The following is a 24,175-nucleotide window of genomic DNA, read 5'->3' on the forward strand; positions in this document are numbered from 1 at the left end:
TTCTACAATATATATGTTTTGCTCCTATTACAATATCACATCGCTCCCTAAAACCAATGCGGCCTATAATTAGGGGAATCATACTAAAATTGAAATACCTCGGGTCCCTAATATGCCCACTTCGCCCTTCGAGGAAGATTTCTACAAATAATTAACGATCTCTGCGAGTGTTTCTGTGCAGCCATGTGATTCGCCCTTGAGGGGTCTATAGAAAAACCCGTAGAAGAACAGGGGAAAAATTAGAATATGCAGGGACCTTCTCGAAGCATCAAGAATGAATTTTATTTAAATGTTGTAGTTTTATTTGGCAATAGTTTCAATATTTTCTAGTTTTCTTTTTGCTAACCAGTTTCAATATTTTCTAGTTTTCTTTTTGCTAACCACTTGGAACTCCCAGTCATCATTATTACCTTCGGGTAAAGAGAGCACTTCGCTCCAATTCAATGGGTCGTTCACTTTCTTTTCGCAATCGATTCTTCTCTTGATGAAGTCCGTTGCGAAACGGCGACCATCCATAGTTGCACTGTAGGAATATATAGTATCGGCGATGATCTCTTTAGAGTCCATTCCTGGTGGAAGACTTAACAGTACTTCAAGGACATCTCTGGAGTTGACACCATCTTTAAGTTTCATTTGACTCTTACACCATTTGATAAAATCTTGTCTGATTGAGATTGAAGAGTTACCAGGATACAAGTTGACTGGTTGTTTAGATTTTAGTAGTGGGTTTACAGTAGAGCTACCGATTTGTTTTGCTGATGTCTTAGAGGTAGTATTGGTGCTGTTAGCACGTAATTTGTCTGGGTTCAAGGATGACTTTTGAGGAGCCGTAGTTGAAAGTGTCTTGGTAACAGGAGCAGGTACAGACGTTGGAACTGACTTCCATGGATTGGCATTTGAAGAGCCACTGTTCGACAATGGAAGACTATTTCCAGTGCTTGCTAACAGACTAGAGGTGATATCAGTTTTTTTCCCCTTAACTGATGATGTTTTCTGTATCTGTTCCCAAATTTTCTTTTGCTCTTCAACAATTTTTGGATCATTTAAAATGTTAGATTCACTGTTTAAAGAAGGTAGTTGGTTGGAAGCTGTTGGACTAGCCTTCTTTGACTTCTTACTTCCTTTAACTTGTTCCTTCAAGTCAATGATGGAGGATGCTTCGCTTGTGGATGAAGACTTGTTTGCCCATTTCAACATGGAACTCAACTGTTCCTTGGATTTTTCCTCTTGTACAATTTCTTGGTGTAATTTTAGAAGGTTATTACGTGTTTCAGGATCATTAATACTCTTCTTTTTCTTAGAAGTCTTTAACTTTTGCAACTCACTTATAGAAGGTAAATCTTCAACAACAGGAGTGGCTGATTTGTTAGCCCATGGAGCTGGTTGACTTATGATAGGAGTTCCTGCTTGATTGTTCTGGTTTTCAGCATCTGATTTTTGTCCAACTTGTGGGCTTTCTTCTTTAATTTGAGAACCATGATCTGCACTAGACGTTTTACTCTCACTAACTTGTTTTTTAGACTTCTTAGCTGGTTTAGAGTCTTTCATTTTCTTAACTTCCTTTTCCTTTTCTTGTTCTTGTAATAGTTTCAGTGCCATTTTATTGGCCTTCTCAATACGTTTTTGCTCTTCCTCTTTTTGTTTTTGTAGTTGTAAATTCTTTTCTTCTTGTTTCTTCTTCTTTAGCTCATCTACAGCTTTTTTCTGTTCTCTTTCAGCATCAGCCTGAGCTTCTTCTTTACTTCTGGACTCCAATTCTTGTTTAGCATTGATTTCTATTTCCGTCAGTTTGATCTTTTCAGCTTCCTCTTTCCTCTGTTGGTCAATCTTAGCAATTCGTTCTAATTCTGCAATCTCAGCCATGTCGTATGATATGGGCGAAATAGCTGGTGTATTGGAAACTATAATATTTTCATTACGATCTAATTTCTTAACTAATGGCCTGTTGACGGGAACTCTGATTGTTGTCTCACGGTAGTAATACTCGTTACCCTTTTTGTATGACTTTAGGTTGATGACTTGATCATAAGTGTAATCAGGACTTTCAATTCTTTTTAATGCATTAGGTTCGTATGGACGGTCCTCAACGGTTACTGCATTGGGAATCGATGTAGGAAGAGTAGCCATAGATGCATTAACAGCACCAGGTTGCTGTTGAGATTGCTGTGATGGATTGCTGTTCATTAAATGATTACCAGTATCGGATAATTGGTTAAAGCCAGGTGCAGAGTTCAATCCCGGGGGTTTAGGACCATTATTGGCCTGTGCCACAATAAAATCAAAGGTGCGGAACGGTTCCTGGACATTACGAACTTTATCGATCAACTCAGAGAGCTTCATGAATTTGTCGTTTATCCCAAATGGCTCTGGAGAGTTTCCAACTCTTGAGATATCTAATGATGGACTGAAGAATCCCATATGGTACCATTGGGACATATCTTTTGAGGAGAAAGGACCTTGGACCTGGCCCAAAGTGTCAATATACTTCCATTGTGACTCGATGATAATAAATTGCGGTGGTACCATCCCAGTTCCACCTCCTTGTGGGTGGACACCTGGTGGCATCATAGGCATACCAGAACCCACTGAAACTTGTGGAAATCCTGGGGAGGTCTGCTGAGACATTACTTGTGGGTTGAAAATACTAGCACCCATTTGTGTTTGCTGTTGCTGTTGATTTGGCAATTGAGATGTCGATTGGTGTAACACTGACTGTTTTGGTAACTGGCTAAACCAATCTCCATCCACAGATCTGTTATCAATATCCAACTGGACACCACTGGCAACACTGGTTCCGGCACTTGCCGTCGTACTCATCAACATAGTCTGATCCATAGCCCCAGTAGAGTTAATCCCAGTAATTCCACTAGGACCACTTGGTAGAGCCCCCGGTACTGATCCTGGTACTATTCCAGCTCCGGCTGCAGGTGCGGGTGCGTGTGCGGGTGCATTGGGAGTAGATAAATCCTGGAAAACAGTAACATTGGATTGAGACCTGGCGAGAAATGGAGAACCCGATCTTTGAATACCCATATTATCCATCAGCGATGAAGTTCTATTCAGAGGATGTGGCAATTCACGATTTAACTCCATAGAACGCAAATTAGACGATAAAAATTCCAAATTATTGTAAGACATTGTGTGTGTGTTTCTAAACCGGCTGCGGTGATTTTGTTAATTATGCGTAGTTTTTGTGTAAGGGTTGTTTTCACTGTTTTTATTTTAACCTTAAAAAAAAAATTAATTATTATTGATCTTTATTTTATTTTCAATATTATTTTCAATATTATTTTCAATATTATTTTTTTTTTTTCCTTCAAGACTTTGTAATTCTCACGATGTCGGTAGTGATCTAGCAAGACTTTTATTTTCTCTATAAAATTATACAGTTCACCTTAGGACAAATTGCAATTTCTTCAATCAAATTTCTTTGACTTCACAAAGAAAAAAAATTTTTTCTTCTGCTTTGACGGTAAAAGTGCCTAGTCTTTTCCCGTGCACTGAAAGTTTTTCATTCCCACTTTATAATTTGTGTAGTATATAAAGATCAGGTCGACTTCTTCTCTCTTAGCACTGTGAACCTTTCTGTTACATCTTAGCAAATATAATTCACTAGCTTGATTCTCTCTACTGTTATTTAATGAGAGTAACACAAATTGCGCACGGAAAAATTATTTTTTTTTTTGTTTCCTTCTTTCTTCTTTATATAACCCTCTCCCCTACGACGTTTCTGTAAACTGACTTATCCGATGTTCTCTACTTTTGATCGCCTTCTATACTTTCGGTTTGCCTGAGATTTATTAAAGTGATTTACAGTTTTGAATATTACCCGGAACATTTAATTTTTGTCTTGAATTTTTTTTTTTTTTGGGACATTTTTGATTATGTGATCTTTGATTTTAGGGTTTGGTGCATTAGGGTAATCTCTCTTCAACTCTGTTCAAAATGAGGACAAATATAGTTTATAAGGGTTAATACATTATACCAACATAATGTTTAAAACGGTAGTTCATTACTGGAGCTTTTTTTGCATTTTGGTATAGGTTAAGGGTAATTAATAAGATGTCGTTTCGGAGGTTCTATAGTGTGCTCCCTAGTGTTGGGACTATAGGTGAAAAATTTGTCTTTGAGACTGGATCGAAAGTTCTACCGGTGTCAAAGTTGCGAGAATGTATAGGTGAGAGCAGTGTGGTGGTTAATGGTTGGATGGATTCTAAACCCAAGAGAATAGGCAAGGGTCTAGTGTTTGGACAATTGCGAGACTCTAACGGAGATTTAGTCCAACTTGTTGACTCTTCAAATGCAATTGCTCAATTTAATGGCAATAACTTGACCTCGAACAGACTGAAAGACTGTAATGTAGAAGATGTTGTTCAAGTGATTGGAAAGCTACAATGGAAAAGGGAGAAAGCTGGTGAGAATTCTGCAGAACATGGACGCCCAATTGAGATGGTCGTGTCTGAAATTAAGGTGCTTAACCGGGCCAACAAGAAACCATCACAACTTAAGGAACTGAGGGATAAAGGACCTGAGTTTTTCCCTCCAAAGTACCGTTACTTGCAGTTGAGATCGGCTCTCTACCAAAGATACCTTGATACTCGTTACCAGGTTTCAAAATCCCTTCGTCATATACTGGATAAAGAAGGGTTTAAAGAGATAGAGACTCCCACCCTGTTCAAAGCTACACCAGAGGGTGCAAGAGAGTTCTTAGTACCAACAAGGATTAAATCGAAATCAGAGCATAGTTCGAAGTCTTTACCAACTTTTTACGCATTAACCCAGAGCCCTCAACAATATAAACAACTTTTGATGGCAAGCGGAGTCCCAAAATATTTCCAGTTTGCTAGGTGCTATCGTGATGAAGACCTGAGGGCTGATAGACAACCAGAATTTACTCAACTGGATATGGAGATGTCCTTCGCGACTGATAAAGAAGTCATGGCTGTGATAGAAAACTGTATAGTAAATGTATGGCCGAAATTCTCTTCCAATGCTAAACGAGGCCTTCTAACTCTAGATCACCATGGAGAACTAGTAAATACAGATTCTAGCCCGTTATACAGAATGAGCTATAAACAAGCCATGACGCAATATGGTATTGATAAACCGGATTTGCGCGCACCTAATTTAAAAATAATCAATATGACTGAACTGGGAGCCCATAGTAACTTAAATCCCCAATTCCCTGTATTTGAAGTTATTGTTTTGAGACAGGCATTTAAAGATCAAAAAGACCTGCAGGAAAACTGGAAATTCTTATCTAATCCCGATAATTATAACTATCGTGTACCGATTGTGGTACCAGTTACAAAAGATGAGGACAAAACAAATTGGTTTGAAAAATTTATGCCCATAAGTAACTTCGAAAATCCTCATATGCTGAATAAAACCCTACGACTTGAAGTTGGTGATATTATTTGCGGAAGCACAAGAGAAGTTGACACCAAACTTTTTGAAAATCCAACACCTATGGGAAGATTGCGTCAGTTGGTATTGCAAAGTAATATTGGTAAAAAACTTTACCGTGAAACAGCTGATGACGTTTCAGTTTGGGTGACAAATTTCCCACTATTTTCTCCTCAAGAATTAGATCCACCGATTGGGAAAAATAAACTATTATACCCAGTATATGCTAATGATTCTCTTGTTTCAACTCACCATCCTTTCACAATGGTTCGCCTCAAAGATTATGAATTGTTATCTAAAGATCCATCAAGATGTCTAGGTCAGCATTATGATCTCGTTATGAATGGTGTCGAATTGGGAGGGGGGTCGCAGAGAGTTCATGATCCTGAATTACAAAGGTATATATTCGAAAAAGTACTAAAAATATCAAATTATGAGAAGCTATTTGGGCATTTATTGGCTGCATTTGAAATGGGTACACCTCCTCATGCCGGTTTTGCTATAGGTTTTGATAGGATGTGTGCTATGTTATGCGGTACAGAGAGTATTAGGGATGTGATATCTTTTCCAAAGAGTATTACTGGTTCTGATCTTGTTGTCCAGAGTCCAAGCACAATTACTGAAGATGTGTTGTGCAATTATAATATCGAATATCTTAACAAAGAGAAATAACTTGTAAATATAAGCAGACACTTCTCGTAAATATTCTTAAAAAATAAATTATGTAAATAAATTCATGACGTTATGAACTGAGCGATGTTGTTTCCTAGAAAACACTTATTGATACATTTATTTGTTATTATTTACAAAATTATTTATAATGAATATGTATCGGTGTATTCTTCTAATTTGTACTTTTACTACAAGAATATTGAGTTGTTATTTTTCAGTCAAATTTAATAGTTTTACCTAGTTCGGGACAGTAACATTTATCACGAATACCTTCGAATGAGGCTAGCATTTCTAGCTTTTCCTTTGGTTCGAGAAAGTATTCCCCGCTTAATACGAAAGTACCCCAATGAACTCCCAAGACGTTTTTCACATTCATATCCTTCATAATTTTTATCACTTCGCTAGGGCTTATATGTCTTGATTTTTGATGCCATTCTGGACAGTATTGGCCACAAGGTAGTAAAGCTAGTTTGCATCCTTCCCCGAATCTCTCCTTGATTCTTATAAATAGATCATTCACATAACCAGTGTCACCAGCATGGAAAAGAATAGGTTTATTATTGTGCCGCAGTATGAAGGAGCACCATAATGATTCATTCGTGTCTAATACTGACCTTCCTGACCAATGCATCGCAGGCGTGCATGAAATATCGTAAAGCTGTCCGTCTTTCCGTAATTCACATGTCTCCCACCAGGAGAGCTCGATGAAGTTCTTAATTAGGTTTTTCTCCATGAATGACTTCATACCTTTTGGAACAATCCATAGTACGTCGCTGTTTCTCCAATGTTGTAGACTTTCATAATCTAAATGATCTGGGTGATTATGGGAGACCATAATGATATCCGGTTGCGGGATTTGCTCGATCTGGGCAGGCATGTCTGTTATCCTCTTCGGACCATATTCCTTGTGGATCAAATAATCGGAGAATAATGGGTCTGTTAGTATCTTCAAACCATTATAATACACGAAATTGCAAGATTGACCGAGCCAGGTATTATAGACAGGTATTTCTTTTTCGTTAGTAGGCGTGATATGAAGATCAGCATGTTCCTCCAGTAAGTTATATTTCAGAGCATGGTCCTCAGCGTCTGAGGTTTTTTCTTTGTCTTTTAAGTCGCTCTGAGCTTCAGACTCTTCCCCGGACCAGGTGGGTTTATGTATCGGCATTAGCACTCTCATATGTTCTCTCTGGGCAGGTATACCACCTCTGTTCCTTTGAAATAATTCAACTACCCTATTTATAAAAAATTCATATATTGTCTGGATCCTGTACTCTGTGAATGGATTTTCATATCTACCAAGAACCTGTAAAGGGGAGTATTTAATCAAAGTACCTTGATAATTGATACCTTTATCCTTTTCCACAACATCACTCAACTCATTTCTAGAGTCTATTTCTGAATAAGAAGACACTGTTACAAATAACGCATATCCTGTATAAGGAATCAAGATGGAAAGCGCAGCAATAGAACCGTACCCTAGCCTTCTACGTCTCTTAGGATCGATGGAAGACAAGTGCTTCATGCCTTGTACACGAATCCATCGTACCGGAAACTTAAACATCGTTTTGTTTGTTGTTTTAGACCTCCTTTGTATGTATCTACCTACCTAAAAGAACTTGAAACTCCACCTTGCACCAACTATCCTAATTGATCCTTATCAGCACCTATACACAGGTATAAAAAGCCCTTATTCCATGGTCTTTCAAGAAATCAATATGTATTAATTGCCTATAATGATGTCAAACTTTAATTTTTTAAGAAATTTAGAAAAAGTGAAAAAAATAAAAAGCGATGCCCTTGGTGCGATGCCCAAATTAGATTAGATTAAAAATTCAATGTTAAATGAACTTTCAATAACTTTGTTAAGTTTTCAGTAAAACCTGTTTACTCAAGCTGTATAATATATATCACTGTGATTTTTGATTAGAAAGAGAGATGTCATTTAGGAAGAGAGGTGAGGTATTGAATGGTGGAAGGAGCGGTACGCTGACTAATACTTTAGGCAGGGCTCCCAATGGAGCTACTCCTGGTAGGACTCCTGTCACACTTGGTAGAGCACCTGTTGGTACTGGTAGAACACCTGTGGTTGGTGCTGGTAGAACTACAGCGATAGGGAGAGGGGCAGTACCTGTGGTAAGAGGAGCATCTCCTGGTGTTAGCGGTGTGGCAGATAAGTTGGCCAGTATGGATGTCACAGATGCAACAGAAGCTTCATCTGGACTGGGCTCTAGTCATCCAGGTGTTAGGCCCTCACCAGCTAGCTCCCAGCCCACTACCTCCACTGGCTGCTCAGATTTGGATAAAGTGCTTGGTCATATGGGTTTACCTCTGGGTTGCACTCTATTAATAAAGGAGCAAGGTTCAACTGAATTCAATAGTATTCTGGTTAAATTAATGTGTGCTCAGGGTATAGTACACAACAGACTGGAGGATGATAAGACACGTCGTGGGAACACGCATTTAATTGTATTAAGTCTAAACCAATCACTAGGGAAAGAACTTCCTGGTATTTACAAGGGATCTAAGAGGGAGGTTAAGAAAACCAAGATATCTGAGGAACAGAGTAAGATATCCGTGCAAAATTTAAGTGAACAACCGCAGAAGGAGAGGCCACACCGTTATAAAGACTTGAAGATTGCTTGGAAATATAAATATGTAGATGAACAGAGAGGTGTTGGTAATGAGAAGAGTGAGATCACCTCCTCTGAATATAAGGACTACAATCACCAATTTGATATCACATCCAGACTTCTGCCTGCTCCTACTAGCAGCGAGTTGACCTTTGTAAACCCGACACAACCCGTTCACTCAGTTATTAATCAAATAGAGAAAGTTATTGAACTGCATGATCACAAGCTTATAAGAATCGTGGTCCCCTCTATTCTACATCCAGCCATGTATCCACCACGTATGTTTCAACTTTCAGAGATTTTGCTCTTGTTGCACGGTCTCTATGCTCTAGTAAAGAAGTATGGTGATCGCTGTGTTTTAATGGGTACATTATCTAGTGATATTATTGATCCTTTCCTATTGAGTAATATTGAGAACTTGTTTGACTCGGCACTGACCTTGGAACCATTCGGACAAGAGATGATGCAGTTCCTAGAGAGAGTATACAAGACACAACCAGGGAAAATCCAACATGGTCTGCTCCATGTTATGAAATTACCTGTATTCAGTGAACGTGGTGAAATGCATGTGATGAGATCAGAACTGGCCTTTAAGAATGGAAGGAAAAAGTTTGAAATTGAAGAATGGGGTATTCCAGTAGATGACGTAGATGATGCCGACGACAAGAACAAGAGTAAAGATTTAGGTAATGCCCATGGGATGGAAAATTCCCAAGTTACAGCACCAAAGAAACAAACCAAAGTCGAGCTAGACTATTGATTTGATTTAGCATTAGTGGCTGTATATGATTTGTGCATTTAATATATCAAGGCATATTAGATACTTTTTTCAATTTTTTTTTTTGTGTTGCTTACAGTAAGGTACTAAGGTTCTACTCCAGTGTCCAAGGCGGGGGGAGTTATATATAGTAATGATAATATAAATAATAAACAGAGAACCGAATTAAATGAATTGGAGAAGCTAGTAGTTGAGTTCTAGTTGGAAATTGTGTTTTATCACTTGCGGTCATATGTATTGTCGCCATAAGCGATATTTTTTTTTTGTTAACCAAAGAAGAACCCTTTTTTTCCTATTTTACTGCGTATAAGGTCTATGTATGGACATATTTAATTTAAATTAGATATATAATAAAGTGTTAGCTGGTTAACTAGTGGTATATATAGTGTAAAGTACTAATTCCATGCACTCATAATGAAGGTACTTAGGTTTAACCAGGATGCGAGCAGCTGTGTTGTGAGCACAGGAGTTAATGAACTAGCAGTATACAATTGTGATCCATTTGGGAAAGTATTAGAGTTCAATCTGCGAGAAGACAGTAGTGATGTACAATATGATATGGGGGCTGGAACTCCTGCTGATACATCGGACTTCATTGTAGAGATGTTGTTTTCCACCAGTTTATTGGCCGTGGTGAGCAGTCAGAATTTGAATGACAGGAAGAAACTAAAGATAGTCAATACGAAGAAGAAATCAATCATATGCGAGCTGACTCACCCTGCTGATATAGTAGATGTTGTTATGAATAGGAAAAGGATATGTGTGCTTCTGGATAATGATCAAATTTTTATTTACGATATTTCATGTATGAAACTTATAGAGACTCTGGATTTGTGGGAGGAGTTCACAAGTGGAAGGAGTCAGAGTAATATCAAGGTCGGTGAAAGGGCTTCTACAATGATAAATGAGAACTTGCAACCTACGAATAGTGGACCTAGTTCTAATAGCACTAGTAATGGTGCCATTAACGGCAATATGACTAACAAAACTACATCTAATGAGAGACAAAGGAGCTATTCTTTGGGAGGGTTACATAAAGTTAGATCTCAGATAACATTATCCGGGGATGATAAAAGTATTTTATGCTATACTACTTATTCAGTTAATAATCATAAAGGGAATAACTATATGTTAAATGACGTTGTTGTTTATGATGCATTGAACTTGAAACCATTGAATTATCTTAATGCAGTTCATAGAGGAAACATCATTTGTATGCACATTAGTTTCGACGGTAAGCTGTTGGCTACTGCATCTGAAAAAGGCACTATTGTTAGGATCAGTAAAACAGGAGTCGAGAATGACTTCGCAGCAGGTCCTTCGCTTTATAAAGAATTCAGAAGGGGTACCAGGGCTAGTCATCTTCATCAATTAATATTTAAAAAAGACAATTCCTACCTTGCGTGTGTAGGTAGTAGTGATACAATTCATATTTTTAAATTGGATGACGATAGTGCTCTTTTAGAAAGCATAGAGTTGGATGCAGGAAGTGACAGCGGCAGCAGCTTAGATGTCTTCAAGGGGAAAGTACCTCATGGGCAGCTGAAAAATTTCCTATCCAAGAATATTAAGTCTCGCATACCGAACCAAAATCTGCATAGGGACTACGCACACATCAACATGGAAAAAGTAGTCCATTGCATAGCCGGCTTCCCTGAAGAGTTCGGCAACAAGATATATATAGCGAACGATGACGGGCTATTCAAGACATATACATTACCATCTAGGCGTGGTGTATGTGTCCTGAATAAAACCAGTCAATTTAAATAGTACTGCTAAGAATAGATATTTTCAGGGAGGTGTAGTCATAACAATTAAGTAGTGATATCGAATTTGATTCCTAATATGTCTTTTTTATATTTTAAAAATCCAATATATTATTCACAGGTTTATACATATATTTTTGTACATATAATGAGGTGTAGTTACCAGAACTTATACCATGGTGAGTTAGTGTTTGAATTGCTGTTCTTAGGGGCTTGGTTAGATAGAACGTCATCTAAAGTATTTTCTAAGGACTCTACTTTCTTCTTGTACTCAGCTTCCCTTTCCTCATACTCCAGTTTCCACCAAACAAGGTGGGCACCTAGATAAAACGTGGAAGCCATCAGTATAAACATCCACAACGGTCTAGTGAATCGTTTAAGTGGCACCTCATTGAGTCTTTCTTGTTCTCTTTGCATGTCCTTCAACAGCTTCAACTCATCCTGAGTATTATATTCCTGTGTCTTCTCATTGATTAGCCTCTTAATAAGCTCAGGATCAACACCTTCCAGTGTGTCCAAGCTTGCAAGGTCCTCTAGACTCTTAATCTGCTTCCCCTGTGGTACTGTAGCAAGAGTTCTCAAGGAGCACCCAAGTCTTAAAACAGCACCACTACGATATACCCTACTTGCCAACATATTAAAGTAATTCTCTATGAGTTTTGATTTTGATTGATTAGTGTAGACTAAAGAAGCAGTGTGCTGTACAAACTGTATTGGAGTGTTCTCTTTTATATTGGTTCATCAACAAGAAAAAATCACAGCAGTGCATTATAGGTGAAATTTGACATTCAGAAGAAATTAGTACTGCTACATATAGAATATAGTCTTTATTTGTAAATTATTATTTATTGCATATTGTTATGTGCTATTTAAGTTTTTGTTAAATACAAGGATATTAGTTTTTAAAGTTTTATTTGAAGTGCCAATTTAGTTCTCTTTTCATATATAAAAGAGTATTGGAGAGTTTTTTGTTTTATTGTTGGGAGGGTGGTGAGCTTAGTACAATGAATCATTCTCTCGTTAAACCATATTGGTTACGTATTCTCCAGACTTCGAACCTAGCCCTTCTCTGTAAATCCTGGGTCTGTTTCAAGGTATGGTAGTTGTCTCCGTTATCACTTCTGATAATGGAACCAATGGACATAAATAACCCAAAAGTGGCAGCAGAACCAGCAATGTACTTACCCAACGTCCTCATCACACCATCAGGACCAGCACCTTGTGTCATGATGGTAAACCCACCAAACAATACACCTGTACACACACCAACAGTAGACCCCATCATCAGACCCATCTTAAACTTGTCCCAGTTAGATGGCTGCTGTTGTGCATAACTCTGTGGCATAGGAGGCATGATTGATTGATTATTATTATACTAGTTTACTTCTCTTGAAGCTTTCTTTATTGATGAACAAGCTATATAACCTGCAAAGTTTGATCGTTATAATAGTAAATTATTTTTTTTTTTTCCATAAGGGCCCTTATAAGAGAAAAATTTATGGAAAGAGCCCTTTAATTCAAAAATGAACCTATAAGCTTTCAGGAACACTTGAGTCCAAATAAATTGTTTGCTGATTTGTATATATTACTATTAGGAACAAAAGAATTAGATAAGGAATGATATTGAGGAAGTTTGGTATACGATGGTATAATGTGTTGGCGGAGCTTAGGGGACGAGGACTGGTGTCGCAAGTTTCTGAGCCAGAGAGCCAATTGAGTTCTAAGCTTATCTCTGGGGAGAAAGTGAAGCTGTATTGTGGTGTTGATCCGACTGCGCGGTCTATACATCTGGGCAATTTGGTGCCGTTGATGGTATTGATGCATTTCTATGTTAGGGGACACGACGTGGTGACAATTATTGGCGGGGCCACTGGGAAGGTTGGAGACCCCAGTGGTAGGACTACAGAGCGGTCTAGTATTGCTGATGAGACGCGGCTCGACAATGTTAGCAGTATATCGGGGCAATTGGAGAGGTTTTTCCAGAACGGGTTGAAGTATTATGAGTCAAAACTTGCTGGGGAGACGAAAGCTGGTAACCACATACATACGAACAATATTTCGTGGTGGAAGGATGTCAAGATGTTAGATTTTCTTGCTGATTACGGGAGACATATTAGGATTCAGTCTATGCTTGCAAGGGACTCAGTCACGGCGAGACTAAACTCGCAAAATAGTCTAGGTTTCAACGAGTTCACATACCAGATCTTGCAAGCATACGACTTCTACCATCTCAACAAAACATATGGTGTGAGCATCCAAGTCGGTGGTAACGACCAATGGGGGAATATTACTGCAGGTATTGATCTCATAAGTAGGCTCTCAGGCCGTAAACAGCAGGCCCACGGTATCACTGTGCCCTTGCTACAAACTGCAACTGGAGAGAAATTTGGTAAAAGCGCAGGAAACGCCGTGTTCATTGATCCATCTATCAGCACCTCATATGATATATTCCAGTTCTTCTTCAACACCATGGATGCCGATGTCCCCAGGTTTCTCAAGACTTTCACATTTTTACCTATTGAGGAGATCGAGAGCATATCAGAGGAACACATGAAAGAACCTCACTTGAGAATAGGGCAAAAGAGACTAGCCAAAGAAGTTACTGACTTCCTCTATGGTCTTGGTGAAGGTGAGAAAGCTGAAATGGTTTCCAATATTATATTTGGCACCATGGCAGACAAAGAGAAGAACCTCTCTGGTGAACAGCTGATAGATTTATTCAGTAGTGCAGGGATAATCCAAGCGGCATCAAAAAATGAATCATTGCTTTCGATAATAACCAGGTTAGCAGCATGCTCTAAGTCCGAGGCTCGCAGAAAGTTGCAACAGGGTAGCGTGTATTTACATCCCACTAGAATCAAGATCACTGAAGACATTAATAACTACGACAGTTATCTGATCGATGACCGTGTCCTTCTGTTAAGGCTGGGCAAACAAAAGTGTTACGTAATTGAAATGACATGATATGAAATAATGAGTTTATTATTCTGTAAATAGTGCAAATAATTATATATTATAGTATTCAATTAATATTTTAGGCGGATTGCTTACTCCTCCTGTTTGGAACTACCAAACATTTCTGCATCACACCAGGACTTGACACACCACGCCCATAATGAAGCCGGCAAAAGCCATACCCACTGCCAGTAGTACATCGCAGACGGATAGTATGTATGGATAATCCAAAAACTCGATAGCACCAGCAAGACTACACCATAGGTGAAAGCCAACACAGCAAGGCCTGCCTGCTTCTGGTTCATCAACAGTTTGTTTCTTATGATATATTTTATATTGTTAAGTCGAGTAATGGGTGTTGCTGTTAAAGCAGAATTCGATGTCGACGTTATTTTAGTTTTATTTTTTTTTTTTTCAGATAAATGCTAACGTTAAGGCTAAGGTAAGAAAAAAGCGTTGATCATTTAAAATTTAAGGGTTTTCCTTTAAATTTCTGATGAAATTTCAATATTTTTGGCATATTATTTTAAGTTTATCCTATTTATGGTAGTAAAAGCAGAAAGCAAATGATGGCAAGCCCTTATGAAGTAGCTGCTGAGATGTTTTTGAAGAAATATAAGGAGTATGTTGTCAACTGGTTCAAGCAGCCCGAGCAGTCCGAGAGGTTGAGCAAGTTATTGCAAGAGAATAACTTTGCAAGGACTCTTAATAATTTGACTGAGAAATGTACTATATATGAGAATGGTGATATGCATTCTAAGGTTTTGGAGACCCTTGATCTTGACCTCATCTATGCGAATGTGGACAAGATGCCGCTTGAGTCAGAGGAACAATACTCAGATAACTTAGTCAAGGAGCTGCTTCGATACTTCAAGCAGGATTTCTTCTCGTGGTGTAATAAACCTGACTGTCATAATTGTGGTGCTTCAGGTGATGATATCCGTGGTGTTGGCTCTCAGAGACCAACTTGGGAAGAGGCAAAATACCGTTGCGGTGTGGTTGAGGTGTACAAGTGCAATAAGTGCGGTTCGGATATTAGATTTCCAAGGTATGGTGACTCTCTGAAACTGTTGGAAACAAGGACAGGGCGTTGTGGTGAGTGGGCAGATCTGTTCACTTTGATTTTAAAGTCATTTGGTCTCGAAACTCGTTATATATGGAACCGTGAAGATCACGTGTGGTGTGAGTATTATTCTCCTCATTTGAAGAGGTGGGTTCACGTCGATTCCTGTGAGCAGTCCTTCGATCAGCCATATATCTACTCTATTAACTGGAATAAGAAGATGAGCTACTGTATTGCGTTTGGTAGCTATGACGTTGTTGATGTGAGTAAAAGATACATCTTGCAAAACCAATTGCCCAGAGACCTAATCAGTGAGGATGACTTGCAATTTCTATGTCAGTCTTTAACGAAAAGGGTAAGGTCAGGGCTATCTGATGATGAGAAGTATAAACTGTTCTGTAGGGATGATTTAGAACGTATTGAACTAGATCCAACTTCCGCTACAAAGACTGAGAAACGTATGCAAGAATTGTCACTAACTGATACATCAGACAAGGGTCGTATTAGTGGTTCAGCAGAATGGAAAGCACAAAGAGGTGAAGACGGTAAGTAATAAATTGGTTAATGTGGAATATAGATAGTGGATTTTATAGAATATATATGTTTTTTTTGTATTCTACAAAACTACATTTTATTTTGGTTTCATTTTTTTTTATGTTTTCGAAGGAGAATTAGCATTCAACAAGTCTAATTACTTACAGTGTTCAGATATTGTTAAAAATTTCTATTTGATTGTATTAAGTATAGTACACGCCTATAAAATGCAAAAGATGTTACAGCCCCATATTATGACGTCTGACCATAGATCATTTTAGAAGTAAAGTATATATCTTCTATGTGTGGAAAAAGGGTTTAGTTTTCATCCTTGACCTCTGAAATCTTTTCATTAACTATTTTGGTTTCCTTTAGTTTCTTCATTTTCTCCTTCTTAGCTTGTCTTTTCCTTTGTTTTTCCATCTTCTTGATATATGAGTAACCGTCTTTCTCACCGAACCCATAAAATGGTTTGAAACTCTCTAAGACACCACAATCTTCCAACAGATTTGGGAACAACCAGAAACCACCTTTATCCTTGACCAATGGAAGAGATATCACGTACAAGATACTTCTAACAATCACTGTAGCAAAGAAGAATCCAATGAATCCAATGGCTGACAGGGACAAGTAGTATGCACCTACCCTAAAAGAACTTGGCCACAGTGGGTAGCAACAGAACAAAAGAATGACACTGATCACCGCCAGGACAATCAGGTAATCAGTCAAGTATTTAGGATTGTAGTTCCAAATGTAGTATTCGTCATCGCTCAATTTAGCCTGTGTCATCATGACCAAGTGTGGGAAATCCTTACTGGGCCTCAAGTCATGCTCCTTACACTCATAACTATGCAATTTCTGTACAGGTACCACCCATTGTAATTTAATAAGCTCGATAAATATCCCTTGAACCATCTCCTCACGTTTTGCGACATCTTTCTCATCTTCCCCTTCCGGCATAGGAGGATAAAGATCCGGCTGCTTACGAGACTTCTTCTTGTACTGATCAGACTCAAAGATACGCGCAAATCTCTTGTATCTGAAGAAATCCTGCATCTTATCCTGAAACTTACCTTTCCTCTGCTTCAATTCCTTCCTGTGGCGTGCGAATTTCGCAACCGCCGTAAGCGTAGCTGGATCCATAATATTTTTAATTTGGGTGGTTTCTTAATTTGAATAGTCCTTGTTTTCTTAAGAAGGAAAAATGTTAATATAACGGTTCTCAATTATACATTAAAACCATCGAAATATAATAATATAATTAAAAACACATTTACGAAGAATTAGAGACAGTGTGAAAGACCATAACACGAAAATTATTAACAGAAAAAAAATTAAATATTTAAAAATAGAGGCTTACCCGGATAATAATGTAATAGTATACGTTTATATCATGTGATTCTACGTCTAACTGTATTTATCACGTTATAACACGTATATTATGACCGTATTTTAAATTTTTTTTTTTTTCTTTCTTTCTTTTTGTATTGGGAAAAATGAGTGTTGCTGCTGTAGTTTGTGTGTTTTGTACGGCTATTTCTATTGTAATTGAAAATTTTCAAAGCTCATCGACCCTTTCTGAAATTTTTCATTTCTGTGATGCTCATCGCAAAATTAGTAGGTATCTTTTAAAAGCTGTATATTTAATAACTTATTTAATTTTTACAGTACAATTTATCTTCTATTAATACCTTTATAAACTGTAACAGAACTACTGATAAAGTTTTAGAATATAAAAAAGAACAAAACAATAAAATGCAGTTGTCCTGGAAAGATATACCCACAGTTACGCCAGCTAATGATTTGCTGGATGTTGTGTTGAACAGGACGCAGAGAAAGACTCCTACTGTGATCAGACCTGATTTCAAGATCACTAGAATTAGAGCTTTCTATATGAGAAAGGTTAAGTTCACTGGTGAAGGTTTCGTTGAAAAATTCGAGGATATTCTGAAAGGTTTCCCAAACATTAACGATGTTCATCCATTCCACCGTGATCTTATGGATACATTGTATGAGAAGAACCATTATAAGATCTCCTTGGCTGCCGTCTCCCGTGCCAAGTCTCTTGTTGAGCAAGTCTCCAGAGATTACGTGAGATTGTTGAAATTTGGTCAATCTCTGTTCCAATGTAAGCAGTTGAAGCGTGCTGCCTTGGGTAGAATGGCTACCATCGTCAAGAAGCTAAAGGATCCTTTGGTCTATTTGGAGCAAGTGCGTCAGCACTTGGGTAGATTGCCATCCATCGACCCTAACACCAGAACTTTGTTGATCTGTGGTTATCCAAATGTTGGTAAGTCCTCTTTCTTGAGATGTATTACTAAGTCCGATGTGGAGGTGCAACCATACGCGTTCACTACCAAGTCGCTATACGTGGGTCATTTCGACTACAAGTACCTGCGTTTCCAGGCTATCGATACTCCAGGTATTCTGGACAGACCTACTGAAGAGATGAACAACATCGAAATGCAGTCGATTTATGCTATTGCGCATTTGCGTTCTTGTGTCCTATATTTCATGGATCTTTCTGAACAGTGTGGTTTCTCCGTTGAAGCCCAAGTTAAATTGTTCCACTCTATTAAGCCTTTGTTCGCTAACAAGTCCGTTATGGTTGTCATTAACAAGACCGATATTATCAGACCAGAAGATTTGGATGAGACCCGTGCCTCTCTATTGCAAAGTGTCACTGAAGTTCCAGGTGTTGAGATCATGACTGCCTCCTGTCAACTAGAGGACAATGTCATGAACGTTAGAAACAAGGCTTGTGAGAAATTGTTGGCCTCCAGAATTGAGAACAAGCTAAAGTCTCAAGCTAGAATTAACAATGTCTTGAATAAGATCCACGTTGCCAAGCCACAAGCCAGAGACGACGTCGAGAGAACTCCATACATCCCAGAAGAGTTCAAGAAGTTGAGGAAGTACGATCCAGAGGACCCAGAGAGACGTAAGCTTGCTAGAGAAATTGAAGCTGAGAATGGTGGTGCTGGTGTGTTCAACGTTAACCTTAAGGACAAATATATCTTGGATGACGAAGAATGGAAGAATGATGTTATGCCTGAAATCATGGATGGTAAGAACGTTTACGATTTCTTGGACCCAGATATCGCTGCTAAGTTGCAAGCTCTTGAAGAAGAAGAAGAAAGACTTGAGAAGGAAGGTTTTTACGAGTCCGATGAAGATGAAACTTTCGGTGGATTCGACGCCGATGAGATTGACGATATAAGAGACAAGGCCGAGTGGATCAGAAACAGACAAAAGAAGATGATTGCTGAAGCCAGAAACAAGAAGTCGTTGAAGAACAAGGCTATGATGCCACGTTCGAAGTTGGTCAAGTCCTTTGACCAAATGGAGAAACACATGGCCACTTTGGGTCACGATATGACAACATTGCAAGAGAAGCACAGAGCTGCCTCCGAGAAGAGCAGATACGTCGAGACCGGTGCCGACGTTGTGTTTGGTGCTAACGAAAGTATGGCTTCCAGCACCAACGGTGGTAAGTTGAGACAATCCGACAGACTATTGGACGGTGTTGCCGACGGTTCTATGAGATCGAAGGCCGATAGAATGACCAAACTACACAGAAGAGAAAGAAACAGACACGCCAGACAAGGTGAAGCAGACAGACATGCCACTGCTTCCCTACCTAAACATTTGTTCAGTGGTAAGCGTGGTATTGGTAAGTCTGACTTCCGTTAAGAAGAAAAATATCATCCAACAAAAAAAGAAAACATTGTTGTTTTTTTTTATTTCGACATTATTTTTTTTTCCTTTAAAAGTCAACCTTCTACTTGTTTATTCCCGGTCTTGTGTTTTTGTGTTTTTTAATTCATATATAACAAATTTCTTTTATTTATTGTACATTAGAATTTTATAATTTAAAAGAAAGAAAAGAAAGTAAGAAAAGATAGTTTTTTTTTATTGTTAGTGGACATTGTTAAATTTGAAAACCAAATGAGTTAAATATATCATTGTTACTATGTACTTCCGACCCGTTGTCGGAGTACAAACAATGTACGACTATATTAACTAATATCTGGACACTAACAGTCACACACACACACCCCACCCCTTCTATAACCCCCCTCAATTGCAACTCATCTCATCCCACTCCAACGAATGCATTCCAAAAGTTCAATGAAATCAAGTCTTGGCAAACAGAGGAGTGAACTATATACAGTCGCAATTATATACAGTCGCAATTATATATCCTACTATTTATAAACATCATTTGAAAAAATATTAGTGTCAAAACTGCCTTCGTGCGGCTGATTCTTTGAGAAATACTATAAAATCCGATTTTTTTTCATTTTGGCATAGAAAAAAAAAAATTAGCAGGGCATCGCAAACTGTTGAAGGGGAGGGCTATATATTAGTTATTAAATTAAATTCTTTTATGAAGGATATGTCTCTTCTATATTGGAAATATATTTTATACATACTATCATAAGGTAAAAATAAAAAGAAAATAAAACAAAAAAACTATTATTAAATTTTGATGGCATGAGGAAATTAATGTCGAAATTAGCTCGAAATTTCGAGCCGTTCATGTTTGTAATGGTTATGGCCTCAGGTATTTCCAGTAACTTGCTCTACAGTTTCCCATTTGAAGGACATTGGTTACGGGTATGTTCTTATATCATGTTTGGCGTTGCTTGTTTGATATTCATTGTGTTGCAAGTGTATATGTTTGTGCATGCGTATGCTGTTATTAAAGCCAGTTCTTTCGGACACTATTTCACTCGGTACTATGCTAACGCACAGCATGGGCCATTTTGGGGTGCTTATCCTATGGGTTTGGCCACTATCATCAACTACCTAGCGTTTTTGGCGCAAGATGAGGCCAAGGGGACTGGTAATGCCAAGAGACTTATAGTGCTTGCCTATGCGCTTTGGTGGTTTGATGTTCTGCTTTCTTTGCTCACGGCATGGGGCATATCCTTTCTGATTTGGCAGAAGTACGACCTCGCGAACAAGGATCTTGGTTGTTATGCCTCTTCAGGCCAGAAGTTTGCTGCAGAGTCGCTCAAGAGTATCTTAGTTCTAGCGGTTGTGCCCCTTGTGGTTGCCTCTGCCACTGTAGGTAAGTTTACGATGACTGAGATCTTCCGCACGTATTTCCATCGTCGGATCCAGCTAATGAATATCGTGCTCACAGTTTTGATCCTGTTTCATGCACTAGTATTCGTTTTCATCATCATCACAATCTACTTCTGGAGTCTATACGTCAACAAGATCCCACCCATGACCCAAGTATTCTCTATGTTTCTGATCCTAGGTCCTCTGGGTCAAGGTAGTTACAGTGGTCTTTTAATCGGTGAGAACATCCAGCAATATGTGCAACTCTACTACCCAGTGGGTCAAAATGGCAATGACGAGATGCTCATTAAAGTAGTCCCTTGGTTTTTCAAGATTTTTTTTCTATTGTTAGCACTCACACTGATCTCTGTGGGATATTTCTTCACTATTATCTGTTTCACCTCTATTCTGTCATACTGGAAGAAGAAAGAGGAAGCTGGTGACGAAATCAAGAGGATATACACCTTCCATAGAGGCTGGCTCGCGATGACTTTCCCCACAGGAACCATGGCCCTGGGAAACAGAGAGATATATGACCTCTATAACCAATATGTGCCATTAGCAGCTTTCCATTATATGGGTGCCATCTACGCAGGTATCTGTATATGTTGGACAATAATATGTCTATCGATGATATTCCTACAATCTATAATTACTCCAATATACTGCAGATGCACGGAAAAACTAGATGTGGTAGACATGTTCGCATCATCAGAAAAGTACACTGAAGACGATAGTAATATTCAAGAATCAGAATCAGCTCTTGATTATAGAAGATTGGCATAACACCACTATTAGAAGAACAATACTTTTTATTATTTTTTTTTCTTTCATCAATTCAGTTCAACACTAATTTTTTAATACTACGAGACTACAATGAAGGACTTTCTTGTGAAGTTAGTTTCCCATATTGTTTTTTTAATCTTTTATGATTTATATTCGCATTATCCAGCATTTTTTCAACACTTTGCATATGGCAATTTAAATCCATCAACTAACACTACCACTTATCTAATATTTAAATTGTTTCTATTTCTGTTCAATAATAATAATATATCGATATTTCAAAAAAGTTATAAATAAAATGAAATTGTATATTGCTGGAGTACTGTTATCGATCATCGATAGATGCACCATCACATGATCTTCACCGTTGGTTTCGAGGTATCTATTAGACAATTTTTGTCCCTTTATCACTGTCAAACTCGTCATAGCTTCCCAGTTGATTAGCCCATGACAAATGTTCTTAGAGTTACTTCTTTTCTTCTTTCAACCTGAGTATTACTTTTTTGAGTTTTGTTAGTAATGGCATTAGCAAGACAAATGGTTCTTGGGTAATGTTCAGGGGGTGTTGGTTGAGCAATGAGTTAGGGATAGTTTTTCTATTACGTAAATTAAATAAGGACATTTTACAAGTATTTTATTTTTTTGCTAGCACAGGTAATTCATTTATTTCGTTATCGAAGGGGAAGTGGTGATCGTATTTAATTGTAAAAAGCAACTTGTAATATAAAAAGAAAATAATATAAAGCTTAGATATATATATTTGATTCTTTACTAGTTTTAAAGTAAAAGAATTTTTCTTTCTTTCTTATATATTCCATTACATCTTTTTTTTATACATGTTCTCAAGTGCAAGAAGACTATATACAACTATGGCTCCAGTTACAAAGCATTACGATTATCTAGTTATCGGTGGTGGTTCCGGTGGTGTTGCCTCCAGTAGAAGAGCAGCCTCTTATGGTGCTAAGACCTTGCTGATTGAAGGTAAGGCGCTTGGTGGTACCTGTGTTAATGTTGGTTGTGTTCCAAAGAAGGTTATGTGGTATGCCTCTGATTTGGCCACCAGATTGACGCATGCTCACGAGTATGGTTTGGCTCAAAACTTGGAATTGACCAAGGAGAACATTACATTCAACTGGCCTGAGTTCAAGAAGAAGAGAGACGCTTACATCCACAGATTGAACGGTATTTACGAGAACAACTTGACGAAGGAAGGTGTCGATATTGTGTTCGGTTGGGCTAAGTTTAACAAGGATGGTAACGTCGAGGTTACTAAGCATGACAATACCACAGAAGTGTACACAGCTGACCGCATTCTGATTGCCACCGGTGGTAAGCCTGTGTACCCTGAAAAGGTCCCAGGTTTCGACCTTGGTACTGACTCTGATGGCTTCTTCCGTTTGGAAGAACAGCCAAAGAAGGTCGTCGTTGTTGGTGCTGGTTACATTGGTATTGAATTGGCAGGTGTTTTCCACGGTTTGGGCTCTGAGTCTCATTTAGTCATCAGAGGTAAGACTGTATTAAGAAAATTCGATGAGATTATCCAGAACACTGTCACTGACTACTACGTTGAAGAAGGTATTAAAGTCCACAAGGAGAACAACGTTGAAAAGGTTGAAAAAGATGACAAGACCGGTAAGTTGATCGTACACTTGACCAATGGTGATGTTCTAAACGATGTCGACGAATTGGTCTGGACCATGGGTCGTAGGTCATTGTTAGGTATTGGTCTAGAAAACGTCGGTGTCAAGCTGAACGAGAAAGAACAGATCATCACTGATGAGTACCAGAACACTAACGTTTCTCACATCTATTCTTTGGGTGATGTCTCCGGTCGTGTTGAATTGACCCCAGTCGCCATCGCTGCTGGTAGAAAGCTATCTAACAGACTATTTGGTCCAGAACAATACCGTAACGACAAATTGGACTACACTAATGTCCCAAGTGTCGTATTTTCCCACCCTGAGGCAGGTTCTATCGGTCTAACCGAAGCTGAAGCCATCGAAAAGTACGGTAAGGACAATATCAAGGTTTACACTAGTAAGTTTACCGCAATGTACTACGCCATGTTGGAACACAAGTCTCCAACTAGATACAAGATCATCTGCGAAGGTCCTAACGAGAAGGTTGTCGGTCTCCACATCGTCGGTGACTCCTCTGCTGAAATCCTACAAGGTTTCGGTGTCGCCATAAAGATGGGTGCCACAAAGGCTGACTTCGACAACTGTGTAGCCATCCACCCAACCAGTGCCGAAGAATTGGTCACTATGAGGTGAACAAAACATATTATTAATTCCTGCCCCCTTCACTTTATTACAGTATATACATTTTACAATAAACATCATTTAAAAGCTAAATTCATCGATTCACTTACCAAGAAAACGTCCCATTCAGGGCAAAAGATGTTTTAACCCATGTTAAAGTTGAACATGTTGACAAAAACGTAGGTTATGTTCTTGATATCAGGACATGAAGATACATTAATCACCATATAACTGTGTATATTATGATA

The 24,175-nt window shown here is 38.4% G+C and overlaps 14 protein-coding genes across 14 annotated transcripts; 8 read left to right on the forward strand and 6 right to left on the reverse strand.

Annotated features, from left to right (window-relative positions):
- Positions 1–351: 351 nt before the first annotated feature.
- SYH1 (Syh1p) lies at positions 352–3,138 on the reverse strand (the record flags this gene model as incomplete). Its single annotated transcript, XM_071054375.1, has 1 exon — positions 352–3,138. The coding sequence occupies one exon, from the start codon at positions 3,136–3,138 to the stop codon at positions 352–354; it is 2,787 nt and encodes a 928-aa protein (XP_070909068.1).
- A 924-nt stretch (positions 3,139–4,062) lies between these two features.
- MSD1 (aspartate--tRNA ligase MSD1) lies at positions 4,063–6,078 on the forward strand (the record flags this gene model as incomplete). Its single annotated transcript, XM_071054376.1, has 1 exon — positions 4,063–6,078. The coding sequence occupies one exon, from the start codon at positions 4,063–4,065 to the stop codon at positions 6,076–6,078; it is 2,016 nt and encodes a 671-aa protein (XP_070909069.1).
- Positions 6,079–6,292: 214 nt separating this feature from the next.
- Positions 6,293–7,642, reverse strand: FMP30 (N-acetylphosphatidylethanolamine-hydrolyzing phospholipase D; the record flags this gene model as incomplete). The annotated part of the gene is made up of 1 exon (XM_071054377.1): positions 6,293–7,642. One exon carries the CDS (start codon positions 7,640–7,642, stop codon positions 6,293–6,295), a length of 1,350 nt encoding a protein of 449 aa, XP_070909070.1.
- Positions 7,643–8,016: 374 nt separating this feature from the next.
- Positions 8,017–9,471, forward strand: ELP4 (Elongator subunit ELP4; the record flags this gene model as incomplete). The annotated part of the gene is made up of 1 exon (XM_071054378.1): positions 8,017–9,471. One exon carries the CDS (start codon positions 8,017–8,019, stop codon positions 9,469–9,471), a length of 1,455 nt encoding a protein of 484 aa, XP_070909071.1.
- Positions 9,472–9,903: 432 nt separating this feature from the next.
- On the forward strand, positions 9,904–11,259 carry ATG21 (Atg21p; the record flags this gene model as incomplete). The annotated part of the gene is made up of 1 exon (XM_071054379.1): positions 9,904–11,259. One exon carries the CDS (start codon positions 9,904–9,906, stop codon positions 11,257–11,259), a length of 1,356 nt encoding a protein of 451 aa, XP_070909072.1.
- A 155-nt stretch (positions 11,260–11,414) lies between these two features.
- Positions 11,415–11,891, reverse strand: INA17 (Ina17p; the record flags this gene model as incomplete). The annotated part of the gene is made up of 1 exon (XM_071054380.1): positions 11,415–11,891. The coding sequence occupies one exon, from the start codon at positions 11,889–11,891 to the stop codon at positions 11,415–11,417; it is 477 nt and encodes a 158-aa protein (XP_070909073.1).
- A 373-nt stretch (positions 11,892–12,264) lies between these two features.
- MGR2 (Mgr2p) lies at positions 12,265–12,609 on the reverse strand (the record flags this gene model as incomplete). Its single annotated transcript, XM_071054381.1, has 1 exon — positions 12,265–12,609. The coding sequence occupies one exon, from the start codon at positions 12,607–12,609 to the stop codon at positions 12,265–12,267; it is 345 nt and encodes a 114-aa protein (XP_070909074.1).
- Positions 12,610–12,872: 263 nt separating this feature from the next.
- On the forward strand, positions 12,873–14,219 carry MSY1 (tyrosine--tRNA ligase MSY1; the record flags this gene model as incomplete). Its single annotated transcript, XM_071054382.1, has 1 exon — positions 12,873–14,219. One exon carries the CDS (start codon positions 12,873–12,875, stop codon positions 14,217–14,219), a length of 1,347 nt encoding a protein of 448 aa, XP_070909075.1.
- Positions 14,220–14,302: 83 nt separating this feature from the next.
- On the reverse strand, positions 14,303–14,515 carry ERI1 (Eri1p; the record flags this gene model as incomplete). The annotated part of the gene is made up of 1 exon (XM_071054383.1): positions 14,303–14,515. One exon carries the CDS (start codon positions 14,513–14,515, stop codon positions 14,303–14,305), a length of 213 nt encoding a protein of 70 aa, XP_070909076.1.
- A 261-nt stretch (positions 14,516–14,776) lies between these two features.
- PNG1 (peptide-N4-(N-acetyl-beta-glucosaminyl)asparagine amidase) lies at positions 14,777–15,826 on the forward strand (the record flags this gene model as incomplete). The annotated part of the gene is made up of 1 exon (XM_071054384.1): positions 14,777–15,826. One exon carries the CDS (start codon positions 14,777–14,779, stop codon positions 15,824–15,826), a length of 1,050 nt encoding a protein of 349 aa, XP_070909077.1.
- Positions 15,827–16,125: 299 nt separating this feature from the next.
- SEC62 (Sec63 complex subunit SEC62) lies at positions 16,126–16,950 on the reverse strand (the record flags this gene model as incomplete). Its single annotated transcript, XM_071054385.1, has 1 exon — positions 16,126–16,950. One exon carries the CDS (start codon positions 16,948–16,950, stop codon positions 16,126–16,128), a length of 825 nt encoding a protein of 274 aa, XP_070909078.1.
- Positions 16,951–17,562: 612 nt separating this feature from the next.
- Positions 17,563–19,500, forward strand: NOG1 (putative GTPase NOG1; the record flags this gene model as incomplete). The annotated part of the gene is made up of 1 exon (XM_071054386.1): positions 17,563–19,500. One exon carries the CDS (start codon positions 17,563–17,565, stop codon positions 19,498–19,500), a length of 1,938 nt encoding a protein of 645 aa, XP_070909079.1.
- Positions 19,501–20,304: 804 nt separating this feature from the next.
- On the forward strand, positions 20,305–21,666 carry SSU1 (Ssu1p; the record flags this gene model as incomplete). Its single annotated transcript, XM_071054387.1, has 1 exon — positions 20,305–21,666. The coding sequence occupies one exon, from the start codon at positions 20,305–20,307 to the stop codon at positions 21,664–21,666; it is 1,362 nt and encodes a 453-aa protein (XP_070909080.1).
- An 836-nt stretch (positions 21,667–22,502) lies between these two features.
- Positions 22,503–23,939, forward strand: GLR1 (glutathione-disulfide reductase GLR1; the record flags this gene model as incomplete). The annotated part of the gene is made up of 1 exon (XM_071054388.1): positions 22,503–23,939. The coding sequence occupies one exon, from the start codon at positions 22,503–22,505 to the stop codon at positions 23,937–23,939; it is 1,437 nt and encodes a 478-aa protein (XP_070909081.1).
- Positions 23,940–24,175: the final 236 nt, after the last annotated feature.

Source organism: Nakaseomyces bracarensis, assembly GCF_045282275.1.
Source record: "Nakaseomyces bracarensis strain CBM3 chromosome Unknown Scaff13_0, whole genome shotgun sequence".
In the NCBI taxonomy this organism is placed as follows: Eukaryota; Fungi; Ascomycota; class Saccharomycetes; order Saccharomycetales; family Saccharomycetaceae; genus Nakaseomyces; species Nakaseomyces bracarensis.